Below are 13,230 nucleotides of genomic sequence, written 5' to 3' on the forward strand. Positions count from 1 at the left end.
TATACATATAAACATACATACAAACATACATATGTATATGAAATTGTGAAAGGATAAATTAAAAACTTAAAAGTTTGAAATTGGTAGAGCTAAATAATCTTAAGGTAAATAGGAATTGTCTTATGGCAGCCCATGAGAAATTATGGGAAACCCAAAGCTGTGTATTTGTTTATATGTATAGAGTCACTGAAAATCATGTTCTCACTATTTCCAAATTAGACCCTGTCTATCCTTCTTTTTTTTTTTTTGGCAATGCATTGGTTTCTATTTATAATTTATCCACCTGCTTGGGAAATTGAAGATAAAATTAGGGAGATCATTGGTAGTGAATTTGATTTAAAAATAAGCATACTCTGGCCTTGGGGAGTTTTCACTGGAAGGGCCTCTAATTCACCACTCATCTCAACTGGGAAACTCAAGGACTCATGGGAAATTTCTCTGTGCTGTTAAAGAAACTACCTTCAAAAAGGGTGTGCGTTAAACTTGGCTTCCATAAGACTATTACTACGCTGTAAGTGAGCACCAACAATCACACAAGCATCGAGAGTGGTGGGTATCAACGGCCCCATTGTCAAACCTCAACAAGAATATTTCTAATATTTTTGTATTTCTGTACAGCTCAGCTGCTTCATTTAATGTATGCTATGTGCTTGTGGGAGAAAAATAAGAGTGAGTTTGTTTGAGTAAATGTCATCTCATCCAGGGTGGTGCTGTGGTGCTAATCATCCTCAAAGTATTCCTAGATTCAAATTATGATCATATTCATGCCATCTTGACAGGAACAAAACAAAAGGCTAGTTAATATCTAGAGATAGGTATGATCTTTTTTTTTTTTTTTTACAGAAAAAGGAACTATGTAAAAAGAAATTAACAATTAATTCAAAGAAAAAGAGCGAAATGGCATAGGGCTTGGTGTGGCTCAGTGGTAGAAGATGTACAAGGACCTGGGTTTGATTTGAAGTACTACATAAACTTGTTTTTAAAGAAAAATAAAGAAGCAGCAGCAGCTAGGCATGGTGGGACACACCTTCAATCCCAGCACTTGGGAGGCAGAGGCAGGCAGATTGCTATGAATTTCAAGGCCAGCCTGGTCTCTCTACATAGTGAGTTAGAGGACAACCAGAACTACATAGTGAGACCTTGTCTCAAAATAAACAAAAGCAAAAACAAAACAAAACAAAACAAAACAAACAAACAAAAAAAACAGGAGCTGGTCTGCTTGGTCGCAATGTTCTCAGGTTTAAAAAAAGAAAAAGAAAAACAACAAAAAAAAGACGAGGTGGGGAGTTGGCTCAGTGTTTAAGAGAATTTACTGCTCTTGGTCCACCCAGCCCGTGGTAGGTGTTCTTGCTGAGATAGATGTGCTAGATGCCTCCATCTCCTCATCCCCAGTGGAACAAAGGACAGTGCGCCAAACATAACCGCACCTCGAGTTCCTTGTGGTTCCAGTGTGTAAGGGTCTGGGAGAAGGACTAAAATGAAATGCATTTAGAAAAAAAGAATAGTAAGGTTTGTGAATTCCTGCAGGCTATCCAGACCCTTCTCCCATATCACACTTATGAGATCCAGGCATAGCCTTCTCGATTCCCTGAATTCCTTTATTAAACAAAAATAAACTCTACCTATCATTACATCAAAGAGCTTACCCATGGAAGTATATTTTGTGACTCAGCAATTAGCTAGGTTGAATTTAACCTTAAAATATTTTTTTAAATATGTGTAAGATAGGATGATAAAATGCATGTAATTTCTTACTAGGCAATGGAAATTTAAAAGCCCATTCATTTGTCACCTATCTCTGGAAATAATACCTTACTGGAGGCCAGATTTGGTGCACACACCTTCAATCTCAGCACTCAGGAGGCAGAGGCAAGTGGATCTCTGTGATTTTGAGGGCAGGCTGGTCATATGTAGTGAGCTCCAGGACAGCCAGGGCTATGTAGAGAGACCCAGTTTCAACAAACAAACAAACAAACAAACAAGCTAAACTAACAAAACACCACCATCAACAAAAAGGCCTTACTGGATCAGGAAGCCACTCTGGGTCCCTTCCCTTTCTGGTAAGTCTCTTCTGTCCCGTATTCCCTTGTTTCCTCCTTCCTATATTGTGGTCTAGAAACTGATATATACCGTAGAGCCGCTAAATCAAGGACATTAGCATATGCATACCTTAGGTCCTACTCTTTCACTTCAGGTGATCAGCAACCTGAGGCTGGTACCAGGCACCAGGTCAGAGCCTTGTGTTTATTATACCACCGTATTTGAATCCCTACCTAATGTTTCTTTTAGCGTGATGGCAGCATCATAGAATCACACTGTGTTCTCTTCTATGGCTTGATTATAGTATTATAGTGCCTGAAACAGTCTCCATAAGGAAGGATAGCAACAAATGACATGTCCCCTGTTGTCTTCCTGTTTCGGTTAGCCTAAGAGCTTCACACTTTCTCTTGCTAAAACAAATGCAACCGTGCTGTTCTGTTTTTTACTTTTTCAGAGCACTGACATAGACTTGAAATTCTCCTTTGCCTTTTGACTTTGTATTGAGCGAGCTTGCAGATTCTGAGTATTCAATCGGCAATCATTGTCTGTCAATGACATGTTTCCCTGTATTGGCTGGGAAGTACATAATTACTTCTCTCCCTTTATTAGTTAATCTAGCTTTTTAACATGTGATTGGAGTCTAACACGAGGCAATGCCTCATTCCTATCACAGAAGAGACTTGTAAGTCTCTAGTCCAAATACTCCTTTTTTAAAGTATATGCTTTGGTTGGTCATGGTTTCAGGTGCCCAGATCTGGCACAATTTGTGTTTTAAAATAGAATTAGCAGTCTTTTTATTGATGTCCTGATTTCCTTCTCCCTTTCCTCACCCCCCTCTCTTCCTGTTCCTCCTTGTCTCCTTGCTCTCTTTTATTCCCCTCTCCCTCTCCCCCTTCTCCTGTTCTTTTCCCCTGTTCCTCCCTCCCTCTTCCTGTCTCCTTCCACCCCTTCCCTCTGTCTCCTTCCTCTCTCTCCCTCTCCCTCTCCTTTCCAACAGTTTTGTTACGTAGCCCAGACTGACCTCAAACTCATTATCCTCCTGCTGAAGTCTCAGGACACTGAGATTACAGGTGTTTTAAAATTACATTTCAGGCTCCCCTCCCCGACCCCGGTATCTTTTTTCTTTTTATTGAATCATTCACTCAATTAATTCCAATTTGGGTTTGGGTTCTCTAAAAAATGTATATTCAGTCTTTGTTTTTGACATGTATTTTTGCTAGATTTCTAATTCTAAACTCAGTTCGTGTCTCTCAGGGTAAAATGCTCTGCTATCCAGTTCCCATTGCTGCTCTGTGAAATCAGCCACCTTCCGAAACCCTCTCCTTGGCATCTGTTGTGAAACTCCAATTAGGCAAATCCTGGGCCCTGAGACTCTCTCCTACACCTCTTCTTATGTTTTTATGTCTTTGTTTATTTTTTTGTTTTTATTTTCCTTAGGTTTAGAGATCTGTACTTGTCAATTTTCAGAAATTCTCTCGTTCTTTTATTTGTTGTAAGTTTTGAGACTCTGAACTCTTTCCTCACACTTCTGCTCAACTATCTCTCCATCGCTAAATTTAATTCTTAGGAGTTCTTAACATGTATAACTCTGAAAATATAGCTGATACTAAAAATTTTAGGGTGAATCCTAGGCCCTGGTGGTCCCAGCTAGCATTGCTCTGCCACACACCCAAATATGCCAATTAAGGAGACTAGACAGAGTGAAAAGCAACAACAGATTGTTCAGTCAATGTAGCTAACCTGGGAAGAGGAACAAATGAAGGAGTTTAGGGGTCTCCTACTGCACCTTGGGGTGCTGACCTGAGGTTTCATTTAAACAGAAGACTAGAGACATATGAAATTAAGGAGGCCTTGTCAGGACATTGCACCAGCCAGCCTTGTCTTGTCATTGTCCTGCCTCAGGTCTACCTGCAAGGTAGTCTGAGCAGTTGTCAGACCTGAGAGACATCTCTTTCTGAGAGGCAGGTTCCTCTGGCTGGCATGGGGCTTCAGCCTCCTCCCTCACCTAGCATGGCATTCCTGGGGGAGGTAGTCATTCTTTGGGGTCTGAAACTCAGAGCCTGGTATCAATCATGCCTCTGAGAACATCTTCTCTCCTGGCAGGGTAGTCCCATGGCCACTATAAACTCAAATGTAAGCTAATGAAATCTCAGAACATATTTTCCACTCCCTTTCAACTACCACTCAGGTTCAGAAAAACCATGTCTCCATGTATCTGGTTTTGTTTTTTAATGTTATCCATTCCTCTGGAATATAGACAGATTTGGGTTTCCTGTGGTATGTTAGATTTCCTAGTAGTTCCTGTAACCTCCTGTGCATTTCCCTCATTTTGTTGTCTACACTCTGCACAATTATGAGAGATGCATCTGAAGGGTAGAACTTCTTGGAACTCACACCGGCTTTCAGTGCCTGCCTCCCTGTTTTGTCCTCTGAGGACCCATTACATCTTGCCAGGACATTCTGATGCGTACACGAGGACACGTGCATGCATGTGTAACACAAATTATGCACACTTATATCTTATCAGGTGTGTTATCATGGAGGTCATTTGAACATATACCATACTGCTGTTCAAGAAACAATTTTTCAAAATTTTATGTTACAAAATGCATCTTTCATGTGTCTTTTGACGTATTACCATTAAAACTGTGCCCCAAAGTAGCTAACATTGATTTTCTGGATGTGTGAATTATAAAATGGAAAACAGTACGAATGACAAATCAATAAAATGGATCTCTAAAGATATAGTCACGTTCCTTAAGGATAAAAATGGGATGAGCTTCTGATCTATAGTTCCAAACGAAAGGTTTACTTTTGTGTTTAAATTTCAAGTCGCTTTGGATTGAAAACACCCATTATATTCTGAGGCTACAGGGACTTGAGAATTTGATCAAGACTGGGCAGGCAAATAACAGATGGTCCCACTCAGGCCATTATTTGGTAGACTGACTGGAAACAAAGCAATCGAGCTTTCGGTGTTTCCCAGGCACAGTTATAGCAGAATGGAGTTTAAGCACTATGGGGAAACATAAATATTTGTCCCGTTCTGCTTTGGATTTGCACAGATGCATGCCCATCGCGGGTGACTGGCTGGAGTAACCCGATTACATTATCAAGCCTGTACCATTTGAAGAATCTTAATCTCATTGTGATGTGTATTTTGCAACTTGGATAATGCTGTATAGATGTACATATATTGGAAAATATTGCCATGGCTTTTATTCTCAAGCTGTTATGCCCCTGGCAACATGATATATGCACAGAAATTTCAAGGTGGCACTTGTGAGGCTTCTTGGCATCATAAAGCAGGACGATTTCTGCCCAGGCATTAGGAGGGCTTGCACTTTCCTCTTGGCCACATCTTTGTTGTTTCTAAGAAGAATTCACATGTATGATGTAAATCAAAACGTGGACTTAGTATGTGTGCCAACCTGGAGTCATCTCATGACTTTCACAAGTGTGTGCCAGTTATCATGACTGAAATGAATACCAAGCAGAAGGCATAAGCACTGTAGATCCATTCCAAGTGCAGCTATCAAAGGCTCGACAGATCTTGTTTACATTCCACTTGGCTCTGCACCACAGCCAGCACACGTTCTCCCGGACAACACTAGCAACTTGGTGTTGTGTTTCCACTTTCTCCTTCCTGTACAGACAGTACATGGTGATGTGATCTGGGGGGAGTGGGGGCTCCACCTCCATCTCAGGCTTCTATCCTTACACCGCAGAGCTTTCTGAAGACTTGCCACTTTCACTGCCCATCACAAAATGACTCTGAAGCTACCCCGAGTAACAGCCACCCTAAAAACGATCTGGGGGGATTGGTCCCAAGTGGATGTGGATTGTGAAAGTAATAAATCAAATCTGGTGTCAAAAATGACATTGAATTTCTGCCATTTTGAATTAGGTAGTTGAAGGGATGGAGAGATGGCACAGGTGACGAGCAGTGATGCTCTCTCAGAGACCTTGAACTCAGAGTCCCAGCACCCATTCTGGGCATCTTCTAACTGCCTGTAGCTCCAGCTCCAGGAGATCCAGCAATCTCTTCTGTCCTCTGTGAATGTTGCACTCATGTGTACACACACAGATATATATATACATAGTAAACTTTTTAAAAAGTTGTTAAATGTGGTAGTAAAGTTCTTAATAGAGAATCTAGATTCCTTCAGAATTGCAATGTGTGTGCCTGGAAATCCCCATTTCTAGCCTTCTTCATGGCTCTTTTTTGACCTGTAGTATTACCATGCCTTCCCACAACAGAAGCATAACAGGAGAAATCACACAAAGGAATTTCTTAATTTGGGCAAGAAATTTGAGCTGTGGCATCATCCCCCAAGGTCCACTTCTGTAACCTGGTTCTGTATTTTCTATGAGGGTATAAGAGTACTAAATGCTAAAGTACTGAGTATTGAATACCATGAGCTAGGTACTGGGGATGTGATATTCAAAAGACAGGGAGCAGTGCTCACTCGTACGGTCTACAATCGAGGGAAAGTAACCAGACTGAAGCAGGTAAACAGAAAGATGCAGCTGGCCCAACACAGAAGGCTTAAGATGGATGCGTACTCACCAGAGAGAAGGAAGTGGAAAATGACAAGCAAGACTATAAGTTGAAGCTGCTCACCTTTGTCACACTGTGGAAATCCACTGACAGGTTCTATGCAGGGGAACAACAGCTTCCGTAGGCAGTTCAGAATGAGACTGGATCCTTGGGGAGATCAGTGAAGTGGCTAATGCAGGGACCATGAAGGAAAATGCTAACGGTCTCCCAGAAAACAGCATCAAGGGAGACAGAAGTGGATTTAAGAAATGTTTGTGGGCCAGGGAGACAGCTCAGGGGGGTAAAAGCGTGAGCTGTACAAGCCCATATAACCCCAAATTCATTTCACAAAACCTTCATAAGAAGCCAAAGTCAGTGTAATCCCACATCTGTAATCCTAACACCCCTGCTGTGAGAAGGGAGGTGGAGATGGAAATGTTGCTGGAGGTTTGTGGGCCAGCTAGCCTGGAGTGCATAGGACAAGGGAAGGAACAAGGGAAGCCATGCATGCCTCAGCAAGGCTGAAGGCAAGAGCCAACTTCCAAAAGTGGTCCTCTGCCCTTTGAATGCACAGTGTGGCATGCCTTCTCCCAGTGAATGAATGAATAGATGGATTTTTTTCAAAGAAATGTTTAAAATGTAGACTTTGCAGACACTGGGGTAGGTTACATATGAAGAGAAAAGGAGGATTTAAGAGAAAGCTCCTAGGTTATAGATATTTGCCTATTAATGTTGGAAATCTGAAAATATCCTTAAGATCTCAACTCTTTCCATAATGGCCCTGGTCAGAACACATGAGTCAATGGTGTTTTGAGATATCTTAAAATAACATCACCATTTCTTTTTAATGTTTCCACCTTGGGAATAAAACTAGGACAACTCATCGTAGAAGAGCCTAAGTTCCTTGATTTTGAAGTCAGGAGCCAAGTACAGCTCATCATTTTTGCTGAGAGCAGTGGGCATAGAGCCTTCACCAAAGTAGCAGTTTCCATCCAGGATACAAACGATAATTCTCCACGCTTTGCACAAAGTGTGTACCAAGCATCAGTGTCTGAAGGCCAACTCTACAATGCTCATGTCATACAGGTAACAGAAAGTGTGTGTGTGTATGTGTGTGTGTGTGTGTGTGTGTGTGTGTGTGTGTGTGTGTGTGTGATATCAATCAATGTATGTCAGAGTACCTATGACCTACTACCAAGATGCAATCCAGTTTTAATAGTCTCCAGGATATGTTCAATGTTTTATGGGCTGGATGAATCCTTAGACTGCAGGAAATCTGCAATTTCTCTTTTCACTCTTCTTCATTGCTCTTGTGCTCAGCTCCCAGCCACCTGCTGTCTCTAGGGACTCCCTCAGCACTAACAAGGACTTTGTAGGTCACAAAAATGTCTTACATCCCAGGTGAAGACAGAGGCAAAGCAGAGCTTGTTCCCTTGATGGTGACAGCACAGGCTGAGGCCCCCAGAGTCACTCCTGTTCTTCCTGTGTTAGCCAGGGCACCGCTGGCCTGGCACACGCTCTGTTGACCTTACCCTGATGAAGCTGGGTTGCCAGCATACTAAAGTGCTAACAACTGCCTGGAGAGGTCTATTCTCTGAAACAGGTTGAAATATACAACCTCAGGGGATACGATGGACTTTATTTGTCCCTACTTGGAAACTAGTTCTTCCTGGTGATCTCAAAGGCTGCTGTGGACTTTCTGTACCACAGAGCTGGTTGGAATGCCCCCTTGATGAGGTCCATTGTATTCCTCATGGTCCTCAGCATCCTTGAAGAACTTGGGCAGAAGTTTGAAGAATGAACTGAGAAGTAATTGGGAACAAAACCAGGAAGTCAACATAGGAGCCCGAGAGATGACAAGGGCTGTAAGCTGAGGGAGAGTCATGACAGATATAGAAAGCATGAATTAAAACAGTCTAGTGATTGGAATTCAGCATAGAAGACCCTGCTCTATATCTCCACAGGAAATCATACAGACTTTTTGTTCTATCCTTACCACTACTTTGAAAACTCATCCAATAAGCCATCAGGATGATAATTTATTAGCAGTAAATCTAGGACTTGATTCACTTTTCAAAGGTCCGCTCAAATTAAAACTTCTCTATAATATAAAAAGTCTCCTATTGGCCTTTTTTTATAGACAATACTTAAATCAATAAGAGAGGCAAATGAGGCAATGATGGCTCATTGGATAAAGCACTTACTGTGTAAGCACAAGAGCTGGAGTTCAAATCCCCAGACAGCATGCAAAAGCAGACAGGTGTGACAGCCTGCCTGTCCCATCCTTAGAAGGAGGGGAGGCAACCCGGCTAGCTGGCTAGCTAGACTGGCTGACTCAGTGGTCTCCGGGTTAGGGAGAGATTCTGCCTAAGGAAATAAATGAAGACATCTAATGTCAACTTCTGGCCTATACACACACACACAAGCACACATGTGTGAACCTAACTACACATGCAAAAATCAAAAGTGAAGAAGAAAGATCAAGTGAAGAATTGCCATTCAGTGTACTAAGTTTCCTGTGCATTCATTTCCCCTTTCTGGAGCCAGCATGAATCCACGGCAGAACTAGAAAGCTTCTATTCAAGCATATTAGAAGTTTCCAGTAAACTTGCCAGTTGCACATAGTTGTAGCTTGACACATATGAGTGACACTTGGAGATCTTTTAGATGAATGTGAGAATATTTTCTGTCCCATTATTCAGTTCATTAAAGTCAAATGTAAGTGTCAACTGTATGTTGGTATGACTCTAAGCCAGTGTTTCTTAACATGTGGGTCCTGACCCCATTGGAGTTGAATGACCCTTTCACAGGGGTTGCCTCAGACCATCAGAAAACACAGATATTTACATTACAATTCATAGCAGTAGCAAAATTGCATTTATGAAATTTATAGCAATGAAAATAAATTTGTGGTTGGGGAATCACTACACCATGGGGAATTGTATTCAAGTGTTACAGCATTAGGAAGGTTAAGAATCACTGTTCTAAGCATTGTTTTTTTTAAATGCATTGATAATCTGTATTCTTTCCTAATGCAATTCTCTGAGAGGCGGGTTTGGAGCACATTGAATCTTTTCCAATGGAAAGATTGATTTCTCACAGGTGTTTGCGACTGACTTGGATGGTGGCTTGAACAGCCTGCTCGAGTATTCCATTGTCTCCGGCAACCAAGGAGAAGCCTTCCAGATTGACACACTGAGCGGGGTGATAACGACAGAGTCTAGCCTGGACTACGAGTCCGCCCACTCCTACAGGTGTGTTCAGGTTTATCTCTCCTTAGACAGTTCTTCCCTTGTTTCTTGCTGACCAATCCTTTGACCTTCAGGCACAGTCAAATAGTCTTAGAAATTATTTCCTATTTTGAAAAAAGCGACTGGACTAGATCTGAAATTTGATGTATCTTTTTAAGAACCAAGGGAGAGAGTTTCAAAAGACAGGGTTGGCCAAGTGTCCACTGAGTGGCAATGCCCTCTGCAAAGTCTTGTTACCGTTCACACAAAGAGTAGGATTGAATGGCATTCCTTTTTGCAATTCTTTGTTCTTTTTGTGTGTGAAGAGCAGGGCCTTGTCATCAGGGCCCTTGTTGTGGGACTCAGTCTAGCAGAATTAAAAGCTGACAACATTAATTGTGGCCTAGAGTCTGAGGGATGCCAGCCTTTAAAAAGAGTAACCACGCTGCAAGCCTGCTCAGCGATTTCAGGAGTCAGTGTTCATAAAGTCCAGACTCACGTCAGATCTTACAGCACCTTACTCTATAAAGCAAAGGACTCTAAGAAAGCAAACATGGCCACAAATGGATATTCCTCAAAGAATGGTGGCACAGCTCTTGAACAGAACACTCCGAAACTGATTTCTAAAAGCAGGTCCATGACAGGACAGGGGTCCAGGGCCTCTTATTCATTGAATTGACATTAAAGCAGTCACAGGTGCAGAACTCCAAAGGCAAGCTTATTTAAAGCAAAGCAGTGGAAAAGGTCAGAATACAGCTGAGGGCATGGCTCAGTGGTTAAGAGAACAGGCTGTTCTTGCAGAGAATCTGGGTTCCATTCCCAGCCCTCATATGGAAGCTCACAACCCTCTGTAAATGTGATTTGGAGCCAGGGCTGGTAGTGGTGGTGGTGGTGGTGGGGTGCTGCGCATCCTCTTACAGCCTCTGAGAGAGCAGTGGGCATGCAAATGCTGCACAGGCACATATGCAGGAAAAATACCCACACACATAAAATAAGTAATTTTAAAAAGCAATAGGAGCTGTAGAGGTGGCTCAGCAGTGAAGAGCACGCTAACGGTTCTTCCAGAGGATCAGGGTTTAATTCCCAGCACCCACATGGCACCTCACAACTGCCTGTAACTCCAGGATCCAAGACCCTCCCACAGACATACATACAGGCAAAGCACCAATGCACATAAAAATTAATTAATTAATTAAAAAAGGAAAAGGTCAGAATATACAGCAGGGGAGAAGTGGCCACCTGGGTAAAGGGAGATCTCAAGGGCCCTGAATTTTGTTTAGAGCTTCCTCTTATGAGGTTTCAGAGAAAGAGGGGTTTGGTTACTAAGGGGACATAGTGAGGGTGGTTCTCGTCTTTGACTGATAAATCAGATCATATAACATTTTTATACTGTTCATGCCCATTCCCATGGTGCGTCATATTTGACTCAGGCACACCCAATCATGCACAGGCATAAGGAATTCTCCCTTAAAGAGTGCTGAAGACTCAGCTGTGCCTTACTGTGCATGCTCCCCAAACCAGTTCAGGCTGGATCAGCCCTTCAATTAATACATTGGAAATATATTTGTATAGATACAGTTTACTGTTGTAAGGGGGAAGACAAACATAGTCTAGAGATGGATGTATATGTAGCCCAATGCGAGTGGAGGGGGGAGGTTGCTGGGCACTTTTTTTTTTTTTTTTTTTGGAGAAGGGTGTGTGTATAAAGGAACTAGGCTGCCAAATGCATTATTGAGACAGAGACATGTATACAGACAGCAAACCAAGAACAGTATTGCTTACTGAAGTATTCCCTATGCTTTTCTACCTCAAGCATGCGTAGGAAATAAGAAGGAACACCCTAGTATTTATGCAGCATGAGCATCTGAGAAAAGGAGCATTCTTCTACTTAATACACTTCTCAGAGGAGCTGTTAGCATTGCTTGTCTTCAGAGAAAGAGTAGAACAGCCCGGGGTAGAAGGACGTTTGTCTTTCTGGTTTATATTTATGTGTCGTTTACATTGTAATAATATTTTTTGTGGTTCCCTTCCCCAAAGCCTTGCACATGTGTTATAATAGTTGCTCCTTATCCATGACAGATTGTGTTCTGAGGATCTCATCTAAGACCTGTGGCTTACTGTTGAACCCTGTAGATACTGTTTTATTTTGTTTCTAAATACCGTGCAGTATTGCCATACCATGCCAGAGTTAATCTCTCTTTTTATGTTTTGTGCCCCGGAGGATCCTTTGTATCACTAACCTTGTGATTTGAGGTAACTAATAAGTAACTCGAAAATTACCTGAACAGAAACCCAGCTATATAGCTGATGACTGAGATGGCTGATAAGTAAATAAGGGGTGGGTCATATAGATAGTGTGGATACACTGGACAGAAAAGTAATGGACACTCTGGGGAGAAAGAGTACAATAGTGTGAAGCGTCACCAAGGTACTCAAAATCATAGCTATTTAAAACTTATGACTTGTTTATTTCTAGAATTTTCCATTAATACTTTTGTATGGTGGTTGACCATGAGTAATTAAAACTTTGGGGGAAAAAAAAAAGCAAAACATGGATTCAGGGTGTGGCTATTGTGTTTTATTTAATTCTTGTAACCCTTTTATTAGGAAGTTAAGGCAGATATTTTATGTATTAACAGTGCAAGTTACCTAGGATGGCTTATTCTGGGTTGCAATACTATTTGAGTATCAAATTTAGACTTATCCTCAGTGATCCTGACCCTCAGTCACATGATTTCTACCATACAGGCTACAAAACAGACGTTATGTTTAAGAAAAAAAAAGTACAAAAGACTGTGTCAATATTCGAGGCAACTTTCATGTTTCATGAGGAAAATACAATATATTTGTGTGGTTAAGCACTGAAAGCTGGTTTGAATGAAATATGTTACTGAGTGGATTAGACTAATTAACCACCCGAAAACCTTTCCAATTCTGAAAGTTTGATTAAGTGTTTTTTTTTATTTAATATATTTCAAAATATTACTTCAAAGATATTTTTAAAAGTTTAAAACCTTATCCTAAGTTAGCTGTTAGGAAATGTTTTGTAATATTTTAATGTAATTATTGAAATTATTGTGCTTAATATATAAATATGTTAAAATCCATCTTTTGCCTCATTGCTACCATGGTAATTTCAAGCATGAAGTGTCTCCCCTCCACTGTAGGTGGAGGTGACTGTAGGTAAATCTCAGCCCAAGTGTTCTTTCAGTAATTGCAGAGACTTCAGTAAGTTTAGAGATTATTGATAGTCTGTAGGTCCCGGGAACTAAGCACTTTCCAATTGTGAAGGCTTTCTGTTACTGAATTCTTACTCAATGGAGCTTAGTTAGCAATTAAATCTAGTGTTTTTCAACTTTTTCCTATTTGCGTCATGTTCCCAACATTTAAATTACTCCTAATATTTAAAAAGGCCTTTCT

The 13,230-nt window shown here is 41.2% G+C and overlaps 1 protein-coding gene across 1 annotated transcript in view; it reads left to right on the top strand.

The window, feature by feature from the left end:
- Positions 1-13,230, top strand: part of Dchs2 (dachsous cadherin-related 2) — a 216,061-nt gene that overhangs the window by 190,556 nt on the left and 12,275 nt on the right. The window contains exons 15-16 of the mRNA XM_059265537.1: positions 7,455-7,666; positions 9,683-9,834. Of these exons, the coding sequence (XP_059121520.1) occupies positions 7,455-7,666; positions 9,683-9,834 (364 nt within the window). The remainder of the gene's footprint in view (positions 1-7,454; positions 7,667-9,682; positions 9,835-13,230) is intronic.

The sequence above is a fragment of the Peromyscus eremicus genome, chromosome 6 (genome assembly GCF_949786415.1).
Source record: "Peromyscus eremicus chromosome 6, PerEre_H2_v1, whole genome shotgun sequence".
In the NCBI taxonomy this organism is placed as follows: Eukaryota; Metazoa; Chordata; class Mammalia; order Rodentia; family Cricetidae; genus Peromyscus; species Peromyscus eremicus.